Here is a 27,573-nt window from a genome sequence, read left to right as displayed (position 1 = left end):
ACCTCTCCACTGTGTGCTCCAGGCCCTTCATTCCATGGTGAACAACTACCTATCCGACACCCACAGCCTCTTCCCAGAGGCTTCCTCCTTCTCTTGCCTGGAAATATCACTCTCCTCTGAACAAATGCTTCCCCCGGAGCCTCCCCAACAATTCTGTGTCCTAGTATCCCAGAGTCTGTCCATTTCCCTCCACCCCACCACCGCCATACCAGCCCAGGCTCCCATCCTCTTCCCCTGGGCTGCTACAGCCTCCGACACCCCCCACCCAAAGCCTGCTCCCTCTACGCTGCAGAGTGTGTTGTCTTTAACAATGAATAGACCCAATTCCACTCCATCCACACAGCCCTTCTGCTGTGTGGCATCCCACTGCCCACAAGGTCAAACCCAAACACCAAAACATGTAAAAAATGCCTCGCAGGATCTGGCCCCTGCATACACCTCGACTCCTTTCACTATTCTTCCTCCTGCTCTCACACTGTTCTCCAGCTGCGCTGTCCTCATCAGAGTTCCTTAAATGATAAGACCACACTGACAAGAGTGCAGAGCAGCATGGGAGCAAGACCAGTGGGGAGCAGAGCCCCATGAGCTGATGCAGAGTCATCCCAGGGTGATGGGCTGGCACAGAAGTGGAAGGACGCCAGAGATATTCTGAAGCAGGACAATAATAATAGGATTTTGTGACTCCTTGGATTACAGAGGAAAGAGGAAAGTCATGGCTATCTCTGAGAGGTCAGACTGGGCATTAGAGTAGACAGAAGAGTCATTTGCTGAGACAGTGAACACATAAAAAGGGGAAGGGTTTGGAGAAAAGATGCCAATATTGCCAGCCAATAACCTTCATCAATTTATGCATACTAAATAAAAATACTTATCTTTTAAATATTCATACACAACTGTTAGACCAAATAGGTTTGATTAAAGATACGTTAGCAGGCCAAGTTAATAGTACATTCAAAAAACAAAAAAAAAGGCCAGGCACGGTGGCTCACGCCTATAATCCCAGGACTTTGGGAGGCCAAGGCAGGTGGATCACAAGGTCAGAAGATTGAGATCATTCCGGCTAACACAGTGAAACCCCATCTCTACTAAAAATACAAGAAAAAAAAAAATGGCCGGGCGTGGTGGCAGGCACCTGTAGTCCCAGCTACTCAGGAGGCTGAGGCAGGAGAATGGCGTGAACCCGGGAGGCGGAGCTTGCTGAGATCGTGCCGCAGCACTCCAGCCTGGGAGACAGAGTGAGACTCTGTCTCAAAAAAAAAAAAAAAAAAAAGTGTAGCTGGAAAAGTTTGAGATGGTAGAATTCACAGTCTATTTAAGATGCGTTTTTAGCCAAAAATCCAGCCTGTATAAGCAGTAAATGCTTGATTTTTTGAAAATAAAGAATAAGAAAATATGCAAAACAATGGAGGCAAAACTGGCATGAAATTTAAGAAATTCAACTTTTCCTTAAAACAGGTGGAGGGCAGTGGAAGAGTAGAAAATTAATACAAAATGTTCTTCCATTCTGCTACAGAGCCTAAGAATACTGAGCACTTCACAGGTAACTTGGTTGGATCACGGGAAGAGACAGTAGGAAGATTAACTGTGTTAATGATGACTGCTCACTTCAGATGTAAAGGGGAACATCAAGCAAAATTAAAAAGGGCTTTGACATACAGACTAATCTTCCAGGCCCTCAGGGCTTCTGGAACACATCTAGAAAAAAAGCAGCTTAAAAAAATTTCTCAGGTATCAAAGAAAAACTCTGAACCTCCAATAACCAAAGAAGATAACAGAGAACAGAAAATCGGAAGATGAAGGTATTGTCCTCTGACTAGCTGGTTCCTTATGTGGAAGAAAAGGCATTTTCTGCTGACTACTTATGTCTACAAAAGGATGTCCAGGCTTTTCTCACAAAAATTCAGAAACAATGGAGAACTGGGTAGAGACAAGGGTAAATATTCAAAAAAGGGGGAGGAGATCAGGAACAGATCAGAGGGGACCCAGGGACTCTGGGCAGCCCTCATTAAATGTAGAGAAGTTCATGAAAAAGATCATTTTTCTCTTCAAAAAGTGACCTCATTGCCAGAGAGGGGATGGAAGTGAGGAAAAGGGAACACTGACCCTGCCTCAGTGAGTGTGTGCTCAGCCCTCCCTCATGCATAAGCATCTGCATATGAGCGGGGGTGAGGGGGAGGAGGAGTCACTGGCACTGGGTGTCACTTCTGCACTGAGGTGAAGAATCAGATATGCCTCCTGGACTCCGGCCACAGGCAGAGGCAGCTGAGGCTGGTAGATGAAAAAGCAACAAGATGAAAGGAGCCTGGGTCTCCCCAAACAAAGCAGTTTCCAATCTGATCATGCTGTAATAAAAGCCACTAGTCAGTTAAGACCCATCCACTTTGCAACCTTCTAACCAGCTCCTCATTCTTAGATACAAATGTCAAGCTAGGAATCACCAGGCTGTGGGGATGGGAGCTTCCAATGTGAAAAATAGAAACTAATACAAATTGAAGGGGGACCAAGAGGTAACAAAGACAATGCAACAATTAGAGAAATTTTCAAACTCAAGATTCTTGAAGTTGGAAATCTAACAGAAATGACAATAAAATGTAAAAATAAAATAAGGGAGAAAGACCCTGAGAAAATTCGACTTCAAGAAGTCCAATATCCAATCAATAACTTTCAAGAAAACAGGAAAAAAAATGGAGATAAGAAAGTCACTATGGAAATAATACTAAAAAAAGTTTTCCTCCAAAGTGAAGAAAGTGCCCAGATAGATAGAGCACACAAAGTATGCGATAAGAAGGATGAAATAATTTCTGCCACATCATGACCTTTTAGGGGACTAAAGAGAGAAAGATGAACCCAAAAGCTGCCAGAGGAAAAAAACTAGCCACACACAAAAGGAACTAACGGTAGAACAGCAACAGACTTTTGAAAAGCTACACACCATCTTAGAAGACAGTCGAAAAAAGCCTTTAAAAGTCTGAGGAAAAATTAAAATCAACAACCAGGCAAACCAGTAATTAAGTATAAAAATAAAAAAGGAAATATTCAAACATGCCAAACAAATGTATTTTAAAATTATCTCTGTGACTCTCTTGGAAATTACCTGACGATATGATCCTCAAAAGGATGAAACAGACCAGAAAGAGATCAACTTGGGGTCCAAAACACAATGAATCCAAAGCAAGACAGGAAAGGGGAATTCTCAGGATGGTGGCGAACAAAACTCCCAGGGAATCGCTATACGGAAGCCCAGGGAAGGATGGGTCTAGGATGGAACCAGAGACAGAAGCTCCAGGAGAGAGGCCCCAGGGGATAGGAGTGGGAGAAATGAAATAATGGATTTTATACATTTGACAAAGTATAAAATAAGTCTTTACAGTTCATTGTAGATCTGGAGAGGAATTAATCAGCATACAGAACACCAAGGAAAACAAAATATTAGCAATAATTAACCACAGGAAAAATTTTAAGTTACCAAATAAACAATTATTTATACTACTTAATTCAGCAGTAAGCAATATTTTTACAGTCATAATAATGTAACTGCGGACCACGGTTTTACGTATTAGAATTGCTGAGGTTTCAAAGATCTGAAAGCGGCTTTCCCTAGACAAAGGGATCAGTGGGGTCGGGTAGACAGATGGGGCAAGGGACCACTGATGTACTTGATTAGAAAAAGTTGAATAATGCCCAAAGATATGTATGTATATACAAAGCAGTGAAAATTCAGTTTAAAAACATACTAATAAGTAACATACCCATTGTAGGACACATTAATAGAAAGAAAGTTGTTCAATTAACTTATTTGGAGACCTCTTGATACTTGCTAAAAAATACTTATAAGGAACAAATCATAAAAATGTTCCAGATAACATTAAAATAGATGTTCGTAGTCACCACCAAAAGAAATAATACAGTATATTTTAACCTTGGCTTGAAAACCATTAAAGAAAAACCTTCCAAAAAAAAGAGAAACTTTCCATACTGAAATTACCAACTACAAACTACCAGATCATGCGAAGGTATGGAGTTACAGTCATCTTACCTAGAGGATGAGGAGCTGGGGAAATGTGTAATCGCAAAAGCAGACATTTAAGAATCCGCCCCCCAACACGCAGTATGTTACTTTTCCCTCCAATGTGTAGTTAGTTCAATAAATGATTCTAAGTAAAATTAACTGAGGAAACTATTAGAATAAAATTACATGTATAAAATTACATGTATGACAGCCACAAATGGAGCAAAATAGGATCCCGAAAAATGACAATACTAGAAAGAGTAAACTTCCACCTATCAAACCAAAACAATGCGTACAGAAATATCAGCTGAAGAACAGAAAAATCCTGGGACCTCAGAATCCTTCAGAAGTCAACTATTATGGAACAGTAATATTCTGGAACATGTGAACAGAAAAGAGAACAGAAAGTCTAGATCCTTCTTAGTGTCATGTATCTTTAAAACATTTTAAGTAAAACTTTTTATGAAATATAAATACCACTCACTTTGGAAATGGAATAAACACTTTTTTCTTCATTATGCAGAATCTTTAAACAAAAATTAACTAAAGCTGCAGACAATTTAATTGCTGTGGAAAGAACACTTAAAATGTATTCTCAAAGACAGTAGAGCACACATTTTGGAGGCACTGTTGGTACTCAAATCCCTACTCTGCCAATGACCTCATCAAAGTTATTTAATATCCTTGTGTCTCAGTTTCCTCATCTATAAAGTGGTTTACCTATCTCATGGAGTAACCATATGGATTAAATGAATTTCTGACTGCAAAGAGTTTAGACTAGAGCCTCGCACATAAGCGTTATACATGAATTTCTCCAATCAAAAACAGTCTTCAGTGAAGACTGGAATCTGCAGAAGGAAAGCTTCAGAATGAGTCCACTGGAAAAACACTTGCTAAATCGGTAAATGCTAGTAAAGCTTATATGATAGATAATATATTTCTATTGTGCCTTTCACATATGGTAACCATAAGCTAAGTTTTTCTTTCAATATTTTATTAATTATCAATTCATGTATTCAACCAAAAAATATTTTGGAAGGCAAGCATTCCTCTGGGTCCTTTGCAAACACTACCTTATTCCATTCTCACACAGAAGACAGTCTCTTAAACTCATTTAGGTGTTCTCCCCTCTACTCAATCACTTCTTTAAAAATCTTCTATAATCTTCCATTTTAGTTAACCTAATAAAACACCGCACCTCCCTTTTACAACCCTAAAAGACATCTGTTACTTTATATTTTCTTTTACATCTAAAGGCAAACCAAAGAACTGGCAGTCACTCTGAGTTCTGCTCACATCATTTATTCAAACTATATAAAAACTCAACCTTAACAGATTCCACCCACAATTTAGAGCTTCTATACAGCTTTTTTTGGTCTTCTAGCCTTAACCATGACAGCCTAAGTTTGCCAGACATCTAAGGAAAGCACCTAACATGGAAGGTAAAGAAGATGTTTAAAAAAACAAGTGAGGCCAGGCGCGGTGGCTCACGCCTGAATCCTGGCACTTTGGGAGGCTGAGGCAGGCAGATCACCAGGTCAAGAGATCAAGACAATCCTGGCCAACATGGTGAAAGCCCCTCTCAACTAAAAAATACAAAAATTGGCTAGGTGTGGTGGCACATGCCGGTAGTCCCAGCTACTTGGGAGGCTGAGGCAAGAGAAAATTGCTTGAACCCAGAGGCGGAGGTTGCAGTGAGCCAAGATCATGCCATTGCACTCCTGCCTGGTAACAGAGTGAGACTATGGCTCAAACACACACACACACACACACACAAACACAAGCTAGAAGATGCCAAGGTTATTCCGGGAGGGTAAAAACATCATTAATACCCTCAGAGGGAAAATTTATTGAATCCATGAAACAAAAATAAAATACTATTTTTTAAAAAGGAATGTTTATAGAACAAACAAAACTTCTTGGAAACTAAAAGCATGATAATGAAAAATAGAAACTCAGCAGAAGGTAGGAAAAAATAAGGCTGATAAAATGTTCTAGAATGTAGAACAAAGCCAAATAAATTAAAAATGGGTTGGGGGGAAGAAAATTAGAGGATGGGAACTATGAACATCCAAACAATAAAAGTTCTGAATCAGAAAACAAAGGGAATAAAGTAAGTAAAGAAATAATTCAAGAAAATTCCCAGAAATCAAAGACATGACTGAAACAACCCATCAAGTGTCCAAGAGAACACATGAAAGCAGATCTACCGCCGGGCGCGGTGGCTCAAGCCTGTAATCCCAGCACTTTGGGAGGCCGAGACGGGCGGATCACGAGGTCAGGAGATCAAGACCATCCTGGCTAACCCGGTGAAACCCCGTCTCTACTAAAAAATACAAAAATCTAGCCGGGCGAGGTGGCGGGCGCCTGTAGTCCCAGCTACTCGGGAGTCTCGAGGCAGGAGAATGGCGTGAACCCGGGAGGCGGAGCTTGCAGTGAGCTGAGATCTGGCCACTGCACTCCAGCCTGGGCGAGACAGCGAAACTCCGCCTCAAAAAAAAAAAATAAATAAATAAAAAGAAAGCAGATCTACACTGAGACATACTGCTCTGAAATTTCAGAACCATAGAGACAAAGAAGATATTCTACAATCTTCCAGAGAGAGGAAGGGGAAGCACAGGTCACATACAAAGGTTTAGAAATCTGAATAACTTAGGAACATCTGAATAGCACCGTCTGAAGCAATCAACATTCTTTTTTTTTCTTCTTCTTGAGACGGAGTCTCGCTCTGTTGTCCAGGCTGGAATGCAGTGGTGCGATCTCGGCTTACTACAAGCTCCGCCTCCCGGGTTCACGCCATTCTCCTGCCTCAGCCTCCCAAGTAGCTGGGACTACAGGCGCCCCCCACCATGCTCTGCTAATTTTTTGTATTTTTTAGTAGAGATGGGGTTTCACCATGTCAGCCAAGATGGTCTCGATTTCCTGACCTCGTGATCCGCCCACCTCAGCCTCCAAAAGTGCTGGGATTACAGGTGTGAGCCACCGCGCCCAGCCAGCAACCAACAATGTTTTCAAGTCTAGAGTTCAATATTTGGCCAAACAGTGAACCAAATATGGAAGCAAATAAAGACATTTTCAAATATGCAAAGTTTCCTAAATGTTTACTTCCCAGCTATCTACTCTCAAGACCTACTTACTAGAAGATGAGGTCTACCAAAGTGAGAAAATAAACCAAGAAAGAGGAACAAACAGGACAAGGGCACAGGAGGATCCAACAGGGGAGAGTAGTCAAGGAAATCCCAATGGGATGGCAAAGGAAAATGCCAAGAGGACAGATGTACACAAACCATGGAAGGTGGCCAATCCAGAACCAAGTACTGACTCATGCCCAAAATCTCCACATTTTATTTGTGTGAGCCTGGACCAGATTCTCATATGTATTTTATCTTGGCTCCACATGCTTTACTGCTGGCATCAGTTAAAGACACTTATGTCACTCACAGAAGTTGTTCTGCTTTGATATGCTCCACAGAGCCAGGGTAAACAGTGGTGAATTTAGAAAGAGGGAACAGCTCTTCCCCTCATATTTCTGCTGGATATTCAGTACGTGGCCACTGCATTTCTGCCAGATGTCCCTACCGACCGAGTCCCACATTTACCCCAGGACTAGCTCATGACCTTGCCTACTGATGTCCTGAGGAATCACGCTCCTGGTTGAAAACATATATGGGATTTCTCAGGCCTGGTCATATGCAGGGCTTTGCCTGGCAGGCGTCACAGGGAAAAAGACGCCCTTCACACACCAGGCTTGGTGCAGAGCCAGTGTACTGTATTCTCTCAGGGGAGTTGTAGTCAACGACTCAGCCACTTCTGAGAGATAAACTTCTTCTTATATTTGCCTTCCTAGCCCACGCACCTTTATTTCCTGGTCCCATTCTCTGCTGAGGCCTGGTGGAGAGGGGCTCCTTAAAGTGGCTGCTCCCCACTCTGACTCAGACTCTGCTCTCTTTGGCTCTGAGCCCTTCTCCTTTGCCCCACCACCTCAAGAACCATAAACTGCAGGAGCCTTTTGCTCCCTTTTGATGAGGGTGAGATATCCTGGTCCTCACATCTCACTTACACCATTACAGTAAATGATTAAAGGCTTAACTCTCACTTTTGGCTTGTCCGTTTAACCAGCCACTCCCATACCTGGCAGCTCAGCTCCCTCCCCTAGCTCAGCTGAACTCCTGACAGCCTCAGAAATTTCCCTCAGGGAACCTAAAGACCATGACTCAGAAACTCTCTTCTTCTGGGAACTTTCATCTAACAATGGCAATAGTGTCCTCTCCTTTAAGCAGCTAGGTTTGTGCCTGATACTCAGGTTTTAAAAACTAAATACACCTTATTTAAGGATATGCACATGAGTGGCACAATCATAAAGAAAAACAAGGAAAACATTGGTCCAAAAGTTAGGATGCCATTTCCTCTGAGGGTTGAGGGAAGGAAAGAGAATGCATTAAGAAGGAATGCTAAGAGTATGAAAGCTCTGATAATTTATTTATTTTTTAAATCTGTGTCATGGGTACATAAGTATTCATTTTACTCATCTTTAAAAATGTATATAAAGATTTTACACGATTCCATAGTCATAACATTTTACACATAAAAAAGTATTTTTTTACTGGTTATTTATTTACTGGGTCATAGATAATACACTCACATGATAGCAATGCATAAAATAAAGTAAGAAATTTCACACAACTGTTTCTTATAAGATCCTCAATATAAACTGAAGGAATAATTTAAAAGTAAAGTTTCAGTGAAAGTATTGCATGGGGTACAATAAACAAAGGTCCAAGTAGGCAGCAGTGACTGGGCAGCTATCAGTCAACAATGAGACACTCCACAGGGGCACTGTTCTGTCTGCCCCAGGATGACTCATCAGCCACATTCACTGCCCACTGTTTTCTCCAGAAGACCTCCTCAGACGGCGCTTGATCTAGAAAGGAATCACAGGCTGAAGAGTCTAAAAACCTAATGGGGTATTTTGGGGGCAACCTCGCATAGGATACTGAACAGAAAAGAACTCAAAGATTCTAACATATGATCTAAAAATCAACTTAAGTACTTTTATAATTCGACCATATTTCGCTTATCTTAGGCAAAGGAATTTCTGTCTATCCTTCAGCTCCAGTTTTAAGGAGAGCAGTAGGAACTCTGAAGACAGAGGCAGCAGTAATCAGGGAAGAATGCTACAAAGAAAATGATGCTCAAAAAGACAGCACCAGAGTCCTTTCTGGCCAGCCATAGCCCTGGTCTGTGAAAACCCTGGGTGGTTTCATGTATCATTTCACCATCCTGAGATTCAAAACAAATCAAGCAATCAAAGGCAGGGCTGCTAAGTAAGCAGCTGCACAAGCGGGTAGTGGGAGAGGTGAATGGGACCAGGGCCTCACTGCTGGGGAGAGGAGGAAGGGGTGGGAGACTAGATGGGGATAGCAAGGGGACCCAAGGAAAGTCCAATTAAAAAGTTTTGTTGGCTGGGCGCGGTGGCTCATGCCTGTAATCCCAGCATTTTGGGAGGCCGAGGTGGGTGGATCATCTGAGGTCAGGAGTTTGAGACTAGCCTGACCAAAATGGTAAAACCCCGTCTCCACTAAAAAAAAAAACAAAAAACGAAAATTAGCTGGCTGTGACAGTGCGCCCCTGTAATCCCAGATACTCAGGAGGCTCAGACAAGAGAATTGCTTGAACCCAGGAGACGGAAAATTCAGTGGGCAGAGATTGCACCATCACACTCCAGCCTGGGCAACAGAGTGAGACTTTGTCTCAAAAAAAAAGAAAAAAAAAAGAAAAAGAAAAAGTTTTGTCTTAATTTTGTCATGTGAGAGAGAAGGTAAGGGATAAACACATTCTGAGGTGGATGGGAAGGAAGCAAGAAAGCAAGCCTGAAGGACAGCGACGGGCAAAGAAGAACTGGCAGCCAGTAGGAATAAATCTAACACCCACAAAGGAATAAGCCTTAAACAAAGGCACTTTTTTCAATGATCCTCTGATTCCACCAGGCTTCTGTATCCCAGTATTGTACTCCCTCTTTTACTTCAGCTAGTCAGAGTATTTCTGGCACCCTTTTCCAAAGAGAAAGAAAAAAACTCCTCCTTAGAAACCCTGTTATTGTTTGCACTCATCCTTACATAGCAGTAAAATTTATAATAAACTTTATATACATATGCATTTTTCCAGAGAACTGTTAAACATATACACATATTTAACAGCTTAATATACTATCCAATCTATTCTTCCTCAACAATGCACCATAACTGAACTAACCCCGAACTCCAAAATATTACTAAAATCACACTAAAGGGCAAAGAATAAAAGCTTTAGTATCACCTGCTTGATATCTGCCTTAGAGTCCAACAACAAAAGTTTTTTCTATTTATAAATAAGAGAACCTTAAGCATATATAAATTTCCTCCAGAAGAAACTATGGGGAAAGTTCTAACTGCCCAACAACCAATGCTCCTTCTTACTGGCAGAACAGAGATTTCCACACACTGGGTCTTAAGAAACTGGCCTTCAGAAACTGTTAGTCTGTGGCTAAGAAATATCAGGGTATCTTATGAAATAAATAACGGTAAGTATAAATCAATACAGCTTCAAAAAATAATTAACAATGAGTATTTTATAAAAAAAAAACCTAAAATACTGAGAATTCCAGAAAAAGAATTATACCATGAGTAGGCTGTGTTTGCAAAACAGATCTCACTTCATCTCCTCAAGTTAGAGCTTGGCAGTCTGGCTCCATTCACCATTTGGCTGTTTTCTATTTTTCCTTCTTCCATTTCTGGTGAAATGGACTGGCTTACCTGGCTTCTAAAAACTTATATGTATATTATTTCAAGACAAATAGACTTCTGAATTTAAAATGTCACAGTCGATCTGCCTGCAAATTTCTAACCTGCTAGACAAATCTCAACTTTTATTTCTCAGTATATAATACAATTTATTTTTTTAATCCTAAAAACAACTTTAGATATCTTCCTCTTTATTTTTAACCCATATTTTAAGAAGTCTGCAGCTTTATCCCTCTCATAAAATTACAAGGGTGACTAACCATCAAGAAAGAAAACATTAAGAACTAACTAGTAATCTGAAACCTCTAAATGTACTTCGGGTCAAAAAACATACAAAAATGCAATGAAAAACACTGATAGAAAAGAAGTGATAAGAGTCTCTATTCAAAATAATATACATCAGGATCAACTGTGGCAAGAACCTTCAGTTTAGGATGCTTTTGAATAGAGCTAAAGAGATGGTTCCGGGTTAAGAAAAAGCCCACAAACAGCAAAACGAAATCTGGAAAAATAAAAACATGTGCTGCTAGTGCAGACAACCATGGGGTCCAAGAGTTGGGTAACACAGAAGGGGCCAGCTAAAGCACAAAGCAGTCAAGTGGGTGGAGTTGAAACAAGTTACAGCCATTGACATTGGAAGAAGAACCAGAGACAGTCATCTAGAAAGACGCAAATGCTCTAAGGTAAAAGCTGCTCCCTCATGCCACCATAAGCAGTAGTCTACAGACTTTTTTTACACCAAAAGTACAGTAAGAAGACTTTACACAACTCAGCACACACACGTGTGTGTGTGTGTATGTGTATATATATATATAGCAAATGGAAGTTTCTCTAAATAGTATCTATCCTTATTAGTGTGATAGATGATATTATCTACTTTGTAGTATTTTTTTTTTCATCTAAAATGAAATGGGCTCAACCCACTGAATCAATTGTAAAACTCTCTAATAAGTGATGCCCTGCAATTTGACAAACACTGTGCTGAAGTAATCACTGCTTGACTTTGAGGAATGGGGAAAGTCAAGTGTTCCATGAGATCATACTTCAACTTGAATCCTGTTCTTATACTGATCAATTTTTGTATTTATTTCACTTGCTTTGGAATAGGTTTCAACCCAGTCAGTTACCCAGGCCTTTCATCATCCAGCACAACCAACTGTTCCCATCTGAATCCTTCACAACACTCCCTGAAGAACATGCATCCCAGCAAAACTGATCTGCTTATTACCTGCTTTCCACATACTAGATTTTGGCCTTCGCCGCTCCCTGGTATGCTTTTATCCTCATGGTTTATTTCCACCTATCCAAATACCTCTGATTCTACAAGGTCACATTGAAGTGGCCCCTCCATGCAGAACAAATTCCTTCTGCCTCTGGAGTTCTAAGCACTCTATCCTTCCTTCCTGTCTATCTTCCATTCACACACACCCTGTCGCACTCCCATGCTCTCAGAGCCCAAACAGTCTTAAGAAACTACTTGGTATGAACTGTATGTGTTGACTGAACAACTGAATATGCATCTCTTATGTAGACAGAAAACTGCCTACCAGGCACCACAGGGGTTAAAGACTGAGAAAGGTCAGGTCAGAGCCAAAACCACCAAGAACCCCTCAACTGAAACCAGAAACTTCTATTCTCTTCAGTAGATGTTGTACCTTCTGCCTTTGAAAAAACAGTTATAACAAGCATTACAAGAAAATATGAATGATTTAACAATTGTGTATAAATTCTTCTTTCAATTAAAAAAGTAGCAAGGCATAGTGGCACACACTTGTAGTTCCAGCTACTTGGGAGGCTGAAGCAGGAGGACTGCTTAAAGCTAGCGCTTTGAGGCTGTAGTGCACTGTGACTACATCTGTGAATAGTCACTGGACTCCAGCCTGGGCAACAATATAGCAAGACCCCATTTTTTTTTTACAAAAAGGTAGCATAAGTGTAGATTAGCAGCTTAGCAAACATGCCATGTTTCATATTCTAACTTCTCTTATTTAAAATCTAATCCCCCAAATGTAATAAAGCTACCCGTAGACAGATGGGCAGTACTTAGCAAAATGAATAGACACCACCAAGTTTCTCTCCCTCTGGCTCATTAGGATGCAAGCACACAGGTCCACTTTCCCTCAAGTCAGCCCCCTTTTCTCATTACCATAGTCTTTTGGTTTAACTTACTTCCCTGTGTCTTGTTTCAAAAACAAAATCTTTCACATCATCTTTTAATTATGCATTTTTATTTTTGTCTCCCCAATTAAACAATAATTTTCTTAGACCTAAGTCAGAAATATTAACATTAAAGTATCTTAAATCTACATGCAAATATGTTTTACATTGATCTTCTAACAGCTTCCTCGTTTGACAAATGCTTATCAAGTAACTGCTTGCCCAAACGGTGGGCTAGAAACTCAACAGATCTTTGAGGTACTAAACTGAAAATGCCACACTTCCAAAGGAAGGGAGATAATGGGATAATAGCAAATTCAAACTCATTATCCCGAATTGAAAATCACATACAATTCTTGTAATTTCTGTACTACAAAGAATCAATAAGCAGCAAGGAAGAAAATTCTAAAGATAATCTCAAGGTAAAATACTTCAAACATATACAGTATAATAAATTGGCAAACAAATAAGAAAGAAGAAAAGTAAACATAAAAAGCCTTAAAAAAGTAGTCTTTTAGTTTTAGGAATGCTGCTCAACTACAAACTAAATCAGGTCAGATATTAAATACTGTACAGAAGATACTTCTAAATATTACATAGAAAATACTTCTATTTTAACGTTAGTAAAGAGTTATTAATATTATTTGATAATGAGTGGTCTTTTCCCTTATATATTATGCAAATAATGTATACTGGAAGGAGCTGAAACAATCTACAGCCATTGACATTGGAAGAAGAACGGAGTCAGCTATCTGGAAAGACCCAAATGCTCTAAGGTAAAAGCTGCTCCCTCATGCTACCTTAAGCAGTAGTCTGCAGACTTTTTTTTACACCAAAACTATAGTAAGAAGTCAGACTTCACACATCTCAGCACACACACATATACACATACATACAGCAAATGGAATATATTGTTCCATAACAATATATTAGATATTCCATAACCATATATGGAATATATATTGTTTATGCCCAAATGCCTATGAATATTTAAAATTTAGGCACTGTGGCTCATGCCTGTAATCTCAGTACTTTGGGAGGCTGAGATGTGCAGATCACTCAAACTCAGGAAGTTGAGACTAGTCTGGGCAACATAGTGAAACCCTGTCTCTACAAAAAATACAAAAAATTAGCGGAGTTTGGTGGCGTGCACCTACAGTCCCAGCTACTCAGGAGGCTGAAGTGGGAGGATCGCTTGAACCCAGAAGGCAGAGGTTGTAGTGAGCACAGATCACACTACTGCACTCCAGCCTGGGTGACAGAGTGAGACCCTGTCTCAAAAAAAAAAAAAATTAAATTTATCAAGTATTCCCAACTCTATTTATACCTCTAAAACTATCTTAAGTGTGATGGGCCATGGCAGTGGTGAAATCATGCAAATAATGAATGATTTTATGATAATAAGGTATTTTAGGATATTTTCATAAAACTGAACTATAAATTAATCAATGATTAACTATTAAGCAATCAACTATTTTATTTTATTATATCTTATAAACACATAGTAAAATATTATCTTACCTTAAATATGTGCCATATATGAAGAATAATGCCATCATTAGTCCATTTAAAATAAAAATTACAGCAACATAAAAGCAAGCAGGATCTCCCAATCCTTTAAAAATAAACAAAACATATGTTCTAACCACATTAACCCAAATTACCTTATGTGTCTAGCAATTTATATTAAATTGTGTTCATGTTGAAAATGGTGGCCAGATATATTCAATAGTTGCCCTGGTTCCCACATGAAAACACAACACTACTGCAGAACATATATGCGATCAGGGTAATAAGCAATGGTGGTTTGAGGGCTGCAAATTCACAGATACGCCTCCTCAGGAGGTATGGGGTCTATAGCCCCCATTTTTGAGTTTCTTTGGTCTTGTGACTCTTTCAATGGAGTACGGCAGAACAACACCATGTGACTTCTGAGACTAGGTCATAAGAGGCCATGCAGCGTCCGCCTTGGAGCCTTCAGCTGCCATAGGAAAAGCCTTACTACAACTCTGAGGTACTTTGCTATCAAAAAGCCCAAGTCACCCAGAAAGGCCACAGGTAGGTGTCCCAGCTGACAGTTCCAGCTGAGCTCAGCCTCACAGTCCTCCACGCCCAGGAGCCAAAATGTGAGCAATGCAGCCTCTCAGTTAATTCCAGTCTTCCTAGACATTTGCGTCTTACTAGCAGAGGTCCCTGAAATCATGGAGATAAGCCAGCCCTGCTAAAGCCTGCCCAAATTCTGGGCCTGCAGAATGCATATGCATAATAAAATGGGTGTTGTTTATACCAGTAAGTTTACAGTGTAAGTTTATTATGCTGGATAAGTTTATTATGTTACAACAGATAACTGGACAATATCACAGAAAGAAACTTACCTTCACAGCTTTCAATAGGACTGAGTCCTTCTCCTCTGGTAACCGTCCAACATATCTTGGTCTGAATACCAATCAAGTCCATTATTTTGGTATAAATCCGGTACCAGCTGGCCAAAATTACCTTTTTTAAAAAAAAAATAAAAATGGAGGCATCTTAAGAAAATATACTAAACAATTTTCATTACTAGAATACTTTTGAGATATTCTGACAATTATCGTATTTTCCCTTTCTATACCATCCACTTGGCTCCCTTTAAATGTAGTAAAATGAGGCTCAGAATCTCCTAGGCAGATTCTTCACTGGTCAGTTTTCAATTGTTCATCCATGGGTAAGGACAAAATATGGGCCAAAAAAAGCGCTAAATTTATGATTTTCAAAAACTATACAACTCTACTGAGAGACACAAAAGAGGATTTGCACAAGTAAAAGATACTGGGTCTACTGGAATAGACTGAATTATTTAAGATATGAATTCTCCCTCAAATTAATTCATAAACATAAAATAATTCTATTCAAAATTCCTAGTATCTAAAATGTATCGAGAAAACTAAAGGGAATGTTTTAACAGATATTAAGTCTTACCACTTTCAATAATTAAAATAGTGTGATCCTGGCACAAGAATGGCTAGACAGATTAATGTAGCCATGGTATAGGTGGTGATAAGCCACCCCAGATTCCCTCTTCTGGGGTGAGGCACTCATTCCTCCAGCTGGTTGGAAGACTGGTAAGTGAGAGCTGAAAGCTGCATCCCTCCCCGGGAACTGCCTGTGGCTGAAGAAAGTAAATTCACTCAAGGTGACAACCCCTACACAAGGGCAATCTGCATCCAATGACTGACTAGTCAATAGGGAAAGATATCAAGGTCAGGGGCCCTTCTCTCAAGGTAGGACAACTCTGTAAGGTCATCCCAGATCCAGAGCTGCCCAGGGACTGGATGAGGCTTTCACAGTGACTGCATCAAAGCTCTCCTCTTCCTCCTGCCTCATTCATCCCCCTTCAGGTGTTGACCCTAAGGTCACTCCCTCAACTACTTCCTGCATGTAAATCTCCATCTCAAAGTCCACTTCCCACAACCTCAACCTAAGGCAATACTGAGCACAAAATCCAGAAACACATGCAAGCATGTATGTATAATAATTTTGCATATAAAGAAGAACGTTTACTTCAAAGCAGTGGAGAGAGGATGGACACCTCATCAGTGTTAGGTTACACACAATACCATTTTCAAAACAAAAAATTCAAGGTTAGATGCCTACCCCACACTATGCATCAAAACGAATTCCAGATAAATTAAAAATGTAAATATAAAAAAATTATGATTATAAAGATGAAGTTTTTTACATGTATGTATAAAAGACAAAAAAGATTCATAGATATATTTCTGTATAAAAAAATACACAGACATCATACACAAAGCTAAAGTGCAAACAACTGGGGAAAATGTTTCATTATATAGCATTATATTAATATCCAGTATATAATAAATGAGCTCTTATAAAATTTTAATAGAAATATAGATAAAAGGCATGAATTGGCAATTATTTTTAAAAGCAAAAATGTATTATATGTATATGTATGTGTGTTATATACACATATATAGAGAACACTAAAATATATATATAATCAATGAATGAAATACATCATATGACTTCAATTTCTTTGTCTATCCAATTAACAAAGATGCAGGTAAATAAATAGTTTCGAAAACACTGCTGGTGGATAGTTCAATATCATCTTGAAGGACTTTTGACAAAATCATTAAAGTATACATTCTATTGAACTAGCGTTCCACATCAACAAATTTATAGTTTTGCAAGGAGGATAAAGGAGAGGTCAAATGTCATCTCCACTTGCTGAACTGGGCTCACCTTCCCTCCACCCCCACTCAAGAAAGTGCACTCAATTAAATGAGGATAAGAAAGAAAACATTTAACAAATGACATGTAAAAGTAACAGAGCTCCCTTAGCATAAACCCTACAAGTACACCAAATCTAGTTTTTGTATTTTTTAAACAATGCAATCACAACAACAGTTCCCCACAGAATTAAAGCCTTCTCCTCAAAATCAGTAATGATCTTTTTTACATATTTCTCCACAAGATACATATTTTCTTTATGTTTTTTTGTTTGTTTGTTTTGAGACGGTCTCGCTCTGTCGCCCAGGCTGGAGTGCAGTGGCTGAATCTCGGCTCACTGCAAGCTCTGCCTCCCAGGTTTATGCCATTCTCCTGCCTCAGTCTCCCATGTAGCTGGGACTACAGGCACCCACCACCTCGCCTGGCTAGTTTTTTTGTATTTTTAGTAGAGACGGGGTTTCACCGTGTTAGCCAGGATGGTCTCGATCTCCTGACCTCGTGATCCGCCCGTCTCAGCCTCCCAAAGTGCTGGGATTACAGGCTTAAGCCACCGCGCCTGGCCCATATTTTCTTTTAAAAAATTAAATACAATTTGATATATTAACTAATATCTTAGATTTAAAATCAGCATTTAATACAAAAAAGTTTTACAAAAGTGAAAAGTCACAACTGGAAAAAGTGTCTTACCTCAGGGTAAAGATTGAATCTTTTTAACGTATTAATAACAAGAGGGTATTCAGTCAGTTTATCATTCATAATCATCCATACTCCATTCAAAAATGAGGGTGCTTCCACAATAGTCTTGAAATAGGAATAATATAGTCCCTGAAATAAGGATAAGCTCAGTTAAAATAACAATTATGATGCCTCTTCTAAGTAAATACACTGTTTTTGAAAAACAAAGCAATTAAGCAAGTAACAGCTATTAATACAATGAATTTCACAGGTTTCTGATCACTGATAAATCCTAAAGTTGCGAAAAAACTATGTATTTTCACATAAACATTTCTTAGTTGAAATAACTGAATGCAAAATAGCTTCAAAAAGTTTCAGCATTTACAAAATAATACAACTCAGCATACTTCAACTTAGAAAATCCTATTACCCATACCAATATAACCATTAGAAAATGCTATCTTATGAATAGAGTGAGTGGTTTATTATGGAATTAAAATTTATCACGAACCAAGAAATCTCAAGCCAAAAATGTTCCTCTAACTGCTTATTTTAATCCCCAAAATGACACTATCAGTCATTTTTCCTCTGGATTTACATGCAAAAATGCAAATACATTGAGAAGGTTATACACTGATGTATTATTACATATGAATTTCACTCAGGTGCCACCTAATTTTACAGATTATTTTCCCTCCTATCAAGTCAGCATAAGGTAAGAACCCTGTGGGACTGGGGATGAGGGTGGGGAGTGGTCCTATTTTGAAGAAAAGAGATAGTTTTTTAGCTTGGCACACTACTTTGGAAAGATAGCAAGAGTGGAATAATATGTGAGACAAAAAAACAAGAAAATACTAGAAGCCTAACGGGGAGTCTAAGTGGCAGTATGAAGGAAGACAGAGAAGGACAAGATAAATCTACATCTTGTATTTGCATCTTCAGTTTTGCCTGGAGCTGCCCTGGTAGCTGCCAAAGTTTAAACTGGGTTTAAGACTCATAAATACAAAAGTGATATGCCTACCCAGAAATTTCTTGAAAAAGAAAAAAATGGTGTTGATACTCCAATGTATTAGCTCTAATATCACTATTTTTAAAATTATGTTTCCTTGTGTACTGATTTGGATAGTGTCCCCTAAAATTTCATGTCCACCAGACCCTATGGATGTGATCTTATTTGGAAATAGGATTCTTGCAGACGTGATCAAGTTAAGATGCGGTCATATTGGATTAAGGTGGACTCTAAACCCAACACAACTGGTAAATCTAAATAAAGAGGAATATGTGGCCCCAAAGCTACAGGCACACAGGGGAAAAGGCCGTGTGAAGATGGATCAGAGACTGGGGTGAGGCATCAGCATGCCAAGGAATTCCAAGGATGGCCAGCAACCACCAGAGGCTGACAAGAGGCAAAGAAGGACTCTCCCCTCCAGTCTTCGGAGACAAGAGGTCCATCAACACCTTAACGTCCCACTGCTAGGCTCTGGAACTGTGAGAAAACACATTTCTGCTGTTTTAAGTCACCTAGTTTGTTGTACTTCTTTATGACAGCCCTAGAAAACTATACCTTCCTTCTTTTGTCGGTTTGATTTTGGAAACATATGCTTAATTATAAAACAAAAATGTAAAACTACCTGAATATCAAAATAAAAATGAAAGAAAGTAATGAACTATTTATCAACTTGGGAGAAGATTTCAATTAACAGTAAGATATTGTAATTTTACTGTATATTCCTAGTGGACTATATCCTAAGGTTAAAATGGAGCCCAGGATTTCGGCAGGACTGGTTTCACAAGTTACAGGTCACAAAGACCCTGCTGATAATACAGGATGCAGTAAGGAAGCCAGAAGCCAGCCAAAACCTGCCAAAACCAAGATGGCAACTAAAGTGACCGCTAGTCATCCTTATTGCTCATTATAATACATTAGCATACTAAAGGAAACTCCCACCAGCAGTATGACAGTTGACATATGCCATAGCAACCTCTGGAAGTTACCCTATATGGTCTGAAAGAGGGAGGAACCCTCGTTCCAGGAATTCCCCTCCCTGTTCTCAGAAAACTCATGAATAATCCACCTCTTGTTTAGCATATGATGAAGAAACAACCTTAAAAACAATGATCCAGCAGCCCTCACAGCTGCTCTGCCTGTGGAGTAGCCACCCTTTCATCCCTTTACTTTGTTAAGATAAACTCATTTTCACTTTACTCTGTTGGCACATTCTTGAATTCCTTCCCGCCCAAAGCCAAGAACCCACATGGCCTCCTGGGCTGAGCCCCAGTTCTGGGGGTTGCCCTGTGAAGAACCGAACTGCAAGAACATCTTAAACTCTTTTCAGTAATCATATTTTTAATTATACCTTTGGCACTTTTATTCCTAACAAATCAATAATTTGACACCAAGATTCTCAAACTAAAAAGATTAATATCAAATAAGTAAAAAAATCTAATCTTCTTTCCATTTAAAAAATTAATACAAATTCTTGATTTATTTTCTCTTTAAAAAAATTTTTGTAGCCTAATTCTGTTCAGTAAAAAGGCCAAAATACAATGGTCAATCTAGTAGCAATGAGCATCTGCCACTGACAGGAATGGTGGCTCATTGGAAAACTGGCTGATGCCAGGTCTGAGAAGAAAATGCCTTGTAGTACCTGAAAGTAAGGAACCTATGGATACTAGTGAGGTCACATCAAGGGCAAACAGGGAGAGCTGCAAGGGTTTTACTAGCTAAGGACAAGAAAGTTTACAAAATATGTTAAAATCCATCATGTCACAATGATACTCCAAAAGAAGGTACTCCATTGATCACTACTAGAAGATGCTAGGGAAGCTACTTATTTTTCTGAAAACTGGTAAATGAAAAGAAAGAATAAAGCATTTTCTTGTCTTTCCTCTATGAAATATACCTCAGAGAGAAATCAAAAGGTATTGTGTGAAAGTTCTTAATAGAAGAATTATAGCTAATAAGTGCAGGGAAAAAAATGATAGGCTAGGTATCACAGTTTGAAAAGGATAACGAAATAACTAACCTAGGCTGATGGCTAGGCTATAGGAGAAATCAGCATCACAATACCTAAAGCCAGTGATCAATCTCAACATCACAGAAAGCGAGACAACCAGATATGATGTGCCTCTTGGCCTGACACAACAGAAGTATACAGCATCACCTAGGAAGTATTCCTGCCAGAAAATAAGTCAAATCTTCTGATCCATAAATGTTCAGGAAACTTGGGATACAGGAACATAATTGAAGAATGTGGATTATTGTGGGTATAGGACAAATCACCTGGATTTCTCAACAAACAAATGGCAGGAAAACAAAACAAAAACAGGTAAAGGAATTCACATACTAAAACACTTAAGATACACATCAACTAAGTGCAATCTGTAGGCACTGTTTGGATCCTATTCAAACACATCAACTGCTTTTCTTTCTTTCTTTTTTTTTTTTTAGTGCCAAACAGGGCATTTAAATACTGATTTCTATTTGATGATATTAAGGATATTGTTAAATGTTTTCCAGTTATGTCTTGTGCCATGGTTTTGTGCCATAGTTAAAACAAAGTCTTATCTTTAGAGACACTTATGCACTTATGAAAGTATGAAAGCATGAAATGATATAATGTCTGCGATTTCCTTTAAAAAGAGATAGTTGGCTGGGCACGGTGGCTCACCCCTGTAATCCCAGCACTTTGGGAGGCCGAGGCAGGCAGATCACGAGGTCAGGAGATCGAGACCATCCTGGCTAACATGATGAAACCCCATCTCTACTATAATGGTGGCAGGTGCCTGTAGTCCCAGCTACTAGGGAGGCTAAGGCGAGAGAATGGTGTGAACCTGGGAGGTGCAGCTTGCAGTGAGCCGAGATGGCGCCACTGTACTCCAGCCTAGGCGACAGAGTGAGACTCTGTCTAAAAAAAAAAATTAACAAATAAAAATTAAAATTAAAAAAAGACGTAGTGAGTGGGGGTGTAGACGAAGGAAAACCGGCTGTGGCTGTCAGCTGTAGAAGCTGGAGCATCCACTCTTTCTACTTTGGAACATCTTGAAATTTTCCATAATAAAAAATCTGAAATGTTTTTAAATTCCTAAAGTACTATAATGAAATGCCAAATAAAAACTAACCATTTCAGTGCGAAAAGCCATCTCCCTTTCCAATGTTGAGAGGTGAGAAAAATGACGGTCATTTTCAAAGAGGTGTGTTATATGGCTCCTGGAAAAACAAAACAAAGCAACAGTGTTAAAGCTTACACTGTAAGTATTATTTTTTAAACTAAGCTAAAAGCAAAAATAAAAGTATCAACTAACTTGCAGATAATTTTGTAATAAAACTCAAATACAATAGTATCTATATTTGTTTTCCGTTCAGTATGTATTGCATTTATACTAAAATTTCCCTCTATTAAAAAATCAAATTAGATTTTAAAATTAAAATGAACCAGAATATTTTAAGTCAAGTACAATAAAAGTATAGATTAAACTGTAAATGTCACTGAGTTACCATTTTAGAAACATCTAATGAAATTCATATTTCTATCTAGAAGATTAAAAAATTAATCTTTCTCTCACCATGAACATATTAATATTGAGTGGAGTCTCAAATACAGCCTCTTTAATAATGAATCTCTTTTTTATTAAACAATTATATTATTCTGACCCTGATTTATCAATTAAACTAGTTTTTCAGACTATTGTGTTACATGTAATATATATTCATACTGATCATGCTGAAATTATTCCTTTAAATGTATGGGAAATAGCTTTAGTAAGTCATAAACATTTGCATAAGATACCATAGGAGAAAAAAATCTTACCAGTGCAACACTGCTGCAAAAGCAGCTGTAAGAAAAAAGAAATTTAAATTAGAATTTTAGCATAAACATGTTCATCTTACAGAAAAGCCATTTCAAAGATAAGCATTTCAAATATTGAAATGTGTAAAAAAGAATACTGGCTCTTCAACAAAAGCCCCAGGGCTACATTTAAAATTGTGATTGATTGGCTCATAAGGGAATTAAGCATTACAGTCACCATTACAGTCACCATTTTCATTCACTCACTCATTCAACAAAATATATGAGGGTCTAATATCCGCTAATAGACAGAAACCATTAGATGGAAACTATCGCTAACAGAACTGAGAGAGGAATGGAATCAACAGGTAAAGATAACTCAGAATAAAGAAATATGGTGGCTTAGGGGTACAGGATTAGGGGTGGGAGAAAAAAGGGAACTACCACTTCTGATATACTGCTGCAATGCCTGAAATTTTATGACAAATCTTACCTGTGTTTTTAAACCAATTTAAAATGAAACGAGTAAAGGAGAAAAAAAGAAGAAAAGGTAAGAGAGAGATAACAAGCTAATAATAAAAATCAGTCTCATATGAGAATCAATACCTTGCTATCTGTCCAAGTAGAAAGAACATACTAAGATGAACCTGGAAGACACAATTCAATTTTCTTACATCACAAGATACAGCTGATGGCGGGCTTCTGATTAAATAAGTCTTAACTAAGGAATCAAACTATGAAAATACTCTTAGAAATGAAACCCAAGCCAGGTACAGTGGCACATGCCTGTCGTATCCATTACTGGGGAAGCAGAGGCAGCATCATCTCTTGAGCCCCGGAATTCAAGGCTGCAGCAGTGTGCTATGATTGTGACTGTTAACAGCCACTGCGCTCTAGCCTGGGCAACATAGTGAGACCCTGTTTCTCAAAAAAAAAAGAAAGAGAAAAAGAAGAAGTAGGAGAAAGAAGAAGGAGGAAGAGGAAAGAAGGAAGAAGAGAGGTGGAAGGAAGAATAAGGAGGAAGAGAAAGAAAGAAAAATGAAAACCAAATAGATCAGATCTTATTGTTTTATTCTTAAAGTTAGTTATATTTTTTCATTTAAAAATCCATTTTGCCTTGGAAACACAAATAGTTACTTCTAGATAATTGAAGTTACAAATATCTAACTTAGTTTGCCATTTGACTTTTTTAAATAAGATATATTCATCTTTTGAAATTTTAAAATTTTTTTCTTATTAACGAGTCTACCATTTGTTCCTTTTAGTTTCTGTCTTTAAAAATTTCATCTGCCAGGCTCATGACTATAATCCCAGCTACTTGGCTGGAGGAAGTAGGGGGAACAGCTGAGGACAGGAGTTTAAATCAAGGCTGGGTAACACAGCAAGAGCCGGTCTTTACTAAGCACGCAACTATCGTCCCAGCTACTCAGGAAGGCTGAGCTGGGAGGATCACTTGAGCCCAAGAGGTTGAGGTTGCACGCTAGCCTGGATGACACAAGACCCTGTCTCTAAGGAAAAAAAAAAATCATCCTAACATAATAAAATTTGGTCTTTATTTTCACAATGATTCAACTATCCTTTTCTGAATAAATTATTTCTCTCCTATTGAACGTAAATGCAACCTTTATCATACTGAAGACTTGCCATGCTTATACTTTGGTAAACCCTCTGAGGTTATAATTGGATTTTCACTTACAAAATTAATTAATAATTAATTTTACATGTTTACAATATAGAGCCTTCAGATCCATAAATGTGGTGTGGGTATATATATGTTGGATATATAGGCATGTGCGTATATATACAACATATACCTTCAATTGTTCAAATTGTTTTTCGACAGTACTTGAGAAGAATTCTACAGATATTGTTAACATATTCATTTCTTATGAAATTTCTCCTGTGAGTTTAACATTTTTTTCTGCTAATATTCATACAATTTTTATTATACATTACTGGATATTGTAAAGGTATTTATTTTTGAAGAGTATTTATTTTGCAATGTATTTATTTTTAGTTCATTTACTAAACTGTTAATTCATATAGTTTTTAAAACTTATCTTCAATTCTCCATTTTATTGTATTTTATTTTATTTTTGAGGAGTCTTGCTCTGTCACCCAGGCTGGAGTGCAGCGGTGTGATCTTGGCTCACTGCAACCTCCACCTCCTGGTTTCAAGCGATTCTCCTGTCTCAGCCTCCTGAGTAGCTGGGATTACAGGTACATGCCACTACGCCTGGCTAATTTTTGTATTTTCAGTAGAGACAGGGTTTCGCCATGTTGGCCAGGCTCATCTCACAGGTGATCCGCCTGCCTCGGCCTCCCAAAGTGCTGGGATTATAGGTGTTAGCCACCACACCCGGCCCTAATTCTTCATTTTAAACAATACTATTTAAATATAATAATTTTGTTCCTGTTTTATAATTTTACTATTAGTTTCTTCTTCCTATTTGACAAAAACAATAAACTTTTAGAATATTACTGAACAATAAATGGGGGCACTCTTGGTGTTGGTGGTAGAGTGGTGAGCATAGCTGCCTTCCAAAGGGGGCATTCTTGACTTCTGCTGACTTTAACAGTAATGCATTTCCTATTATGCCATTAAGTTGGCCTTTGACCTTCACAATTCTGGAGTGCTAACTAGGATCTGTCAAGGTCATCATCCCTCTATGTCCTTAAAATACCTCGCTTTCTCAGAATAAGGATGGGAGGTGAGAGAGGTCTCTGGTGCCTTTTAGACAATACACAAGGACAACACTTGGAGTTCCTGACATTCTTTCACAGTCTCCAGGGTTCATTCATCATCTGCCCAATGTTTTGAATTCCTTTTTTCATTTCAACTTAGTAATAATAACGATGAAAACAACGGAGCTAACACTTGAATGCTTATTACACACCCAACACTTTATAAGTACTTTACTTGTACTAGCCAAATAAATCCTCACAACTACCTTATGTCATATGTACAAATATTTCCACAGTATACAGACTAGTTGAGACACAGAGTAGTTGAGTAACTTGCATAAGAATGCACACCAAGTAAACCCAGAAAAGGAGGCTGGACTCAGGAACTCTGACCTGCACTGCATGGCTGTTGTAGAAAGAGGATGGAACAGATGAAACAAAAGCCTAGGTCTACTTACCCTAAAGTATTCCTACTCTCCCCTCCTTTTTTTTTTTAATCTTAAATATAAAAGAAAAAAATGCTGCAATTCATCTGTTGACATAGGAAGTATATTTTATAGAGGCTATTAATTTTGTATAAAATTTGGAGATATATTTTACTTAAAAATTGAAATACATTATACATATGTATGTCATTTGAACATGAAAGTCCCAGTAAAGCAAATACTGAGTTGTGAGCATGTAATTGAAGAATAAAAACGGAAAATGACAAAAACTTCTGAAGGCACCCCTTAAGAGCTTTTCTTGCCTTCTTGCCTACAGAAAATAATATTTTAAATTATTTTCTCTAAGTTTATTCCAGTGATTATCGACATTTTTGAGAGTCTAACAAAATTGGGAATCCACTTTTTTTCCACTTAAACACATATGCCATGTTTTGGCATTCTAAGGAACCGAGACAAATACGGCATTTTAAAAAATCAGAACATAAAATATATTTTTTTAAAAATCCAAACCTATTCTGTTAAGAAAAAGGTGCTCAAGGAAAGGTTTGCTATGTAATCTAATTCAAAAAATCGCAATCCTTATGGCTGAGAATTTTGTAAGGTTCATAATTTTGCTGGAAGCACAGAAATTACCTACAATCTAAAGTTAAATTAGACTCTCCAGGATGCTACATTAACTCTTTCTGATTAAAGAAAATTTCCACCAGACTATATGACACATTATATCAATTTTCAGTCTTATGGGATTTGAGAGGACTCTACTGAAGATTATTCGTCTCATGTTAATTACACTCTTGTTTAAACAAAACAGATTGTAACTCCCTGAGGGCAGAAACAATGTTTACCATACTTTACTACAGTACTTATTAGCACAAAGCTGAGCACGCTCAAGTGTTTGCTGAATGCATAAAGCTTGATATAATTAAGGGGAGGAATGAAATAATCCAAAATCATGTCCTAATAACATCAATTGAATATATTTTGATAGATACACACACACGTGTGTCATCCTTTTTCACCAATGGAGCACCCATTTATTTTGTGCAGATTAGATACCTGGTCTATAGGCAGCCAGCTCCCTCCCCTCTCGCAGCGGGAGGAAAGGATGAAGACACTGAACAGACAATCCTCCAAGTCCCCAAACCTCATTCCATCTCCCACCAGCACCCGGGCCCCCGCCTGCTCTTACCTCCTCCCTCTTCCAATTACCCCAAGCCGGGGCCCTTCCTAGACACTGTGGTGAGGGTCACCGGGAAGTAGCAATGCTGGGATCTGTAATTTTAAGATTCCCCAGTTGAGTCTACGGCAAGCTAAAGTTTGAGACTCACTGTCCTTTCTCTCTCTCCTCTCCAAGGTTTGAGGGCACCATGAGGCCAGGGTGGGCTTCTCCTCGTGCTGCTCTGTAACTTGCAGTCTGCTCTCCCACAACCGCAGCAACCAAGGTGTGTTCCTGACCACAAATCAACGTTCCCATCCAGAAGTTAAAAAAAAATTTACTTTTTTTCCTCTTACACGTGTACTTCATAAATAGTATTTGTCTTAAAATTCACAAAGCACCTCCACAAAAAACTTGATTTTCACAATAACCTTGTGAGTATTTATTAGCATTTTACAAATGAAAGAGTGGGCTTCTAAGGAGGCTATTCCCCGCAAGGCACATAGCTGGTAAGTGGCTAGAGACGGCTGAACCCAGGTGTCCTAATTCTCAGCCTGAGCTCCTTCCACCATGGCAGAGCTGCCTCCTTCCCTATGCTGGGCATTTAATGACCTTGTCTTGTAACAATATTTATATGAATAAA

General features: G+C 38.6%; 1 protein-coding gene across 2 annotated transcripts in view; it reads right to left on the bottom strand.

The window, feature by feature from the left end:
* Positions 1-27,573, bottom strand: part of DPY19L1 (dpy-19 like C-mannosyltransferase 1) — a 111,591-nt gene that overhangs the window by 70,324 nt on the left and 13,694 nt on the right. Inside the window, exons 1-6 of one of the 2 annotated variants that reach the window (XM_073008969.1) lie at positions 23,250-23,266; positions 22,665-22,689; positions 21,976-22,063; positions 17,866-18,003; positions 15,321-15,441; positions 14,467-14,560 (exon numbers count right to left, since the gene is read on the bottom strand). In XM_073008969.1, the coding sequence (XP_072865070.1) occupies positions 14,467-14,560; positions 15,321-15,441; positions 17,866-18,003; positions 21,976-21,996 (374 nt within the window). In that variant the 5' untranslated portion in view covers positions 21,997-22,063; positions 22,665-22,689; positions 23,250-23,266. Of the gene's footprint in view, positions 1-14,466; positions 14,561-15,320; positions 15,442-17,865; positions 18,004-21,975; positions 22,064-22,664; positions 22,690-23,249; positions 23,267-27,573 lie in introns of those variants that run through there. The other variant, XM_073008970.1, reaches the window with a different exon arrangement.

The sequence above is a fragment of the Chlorocebus sabaeus genome, chromosome 21 (assembly GCF_047675955.1).
Source record: "Chlorocebus sabaeus isolate Y175 chromosome 21, mChlSab1.0.hap1, whole genome shotgun sequence".
Taxonomy (NCBI): Eukaryota; Metazoa; Chordata; class Mammalia; order Primates; family Cercopithecidae; genus Chlorocebus; species Chlorocebus sabaeus.
Note: the sequence above shows the minus strand (reverse complement) of the source record. Positions and strands in the feature narration are given on the sequence as shown.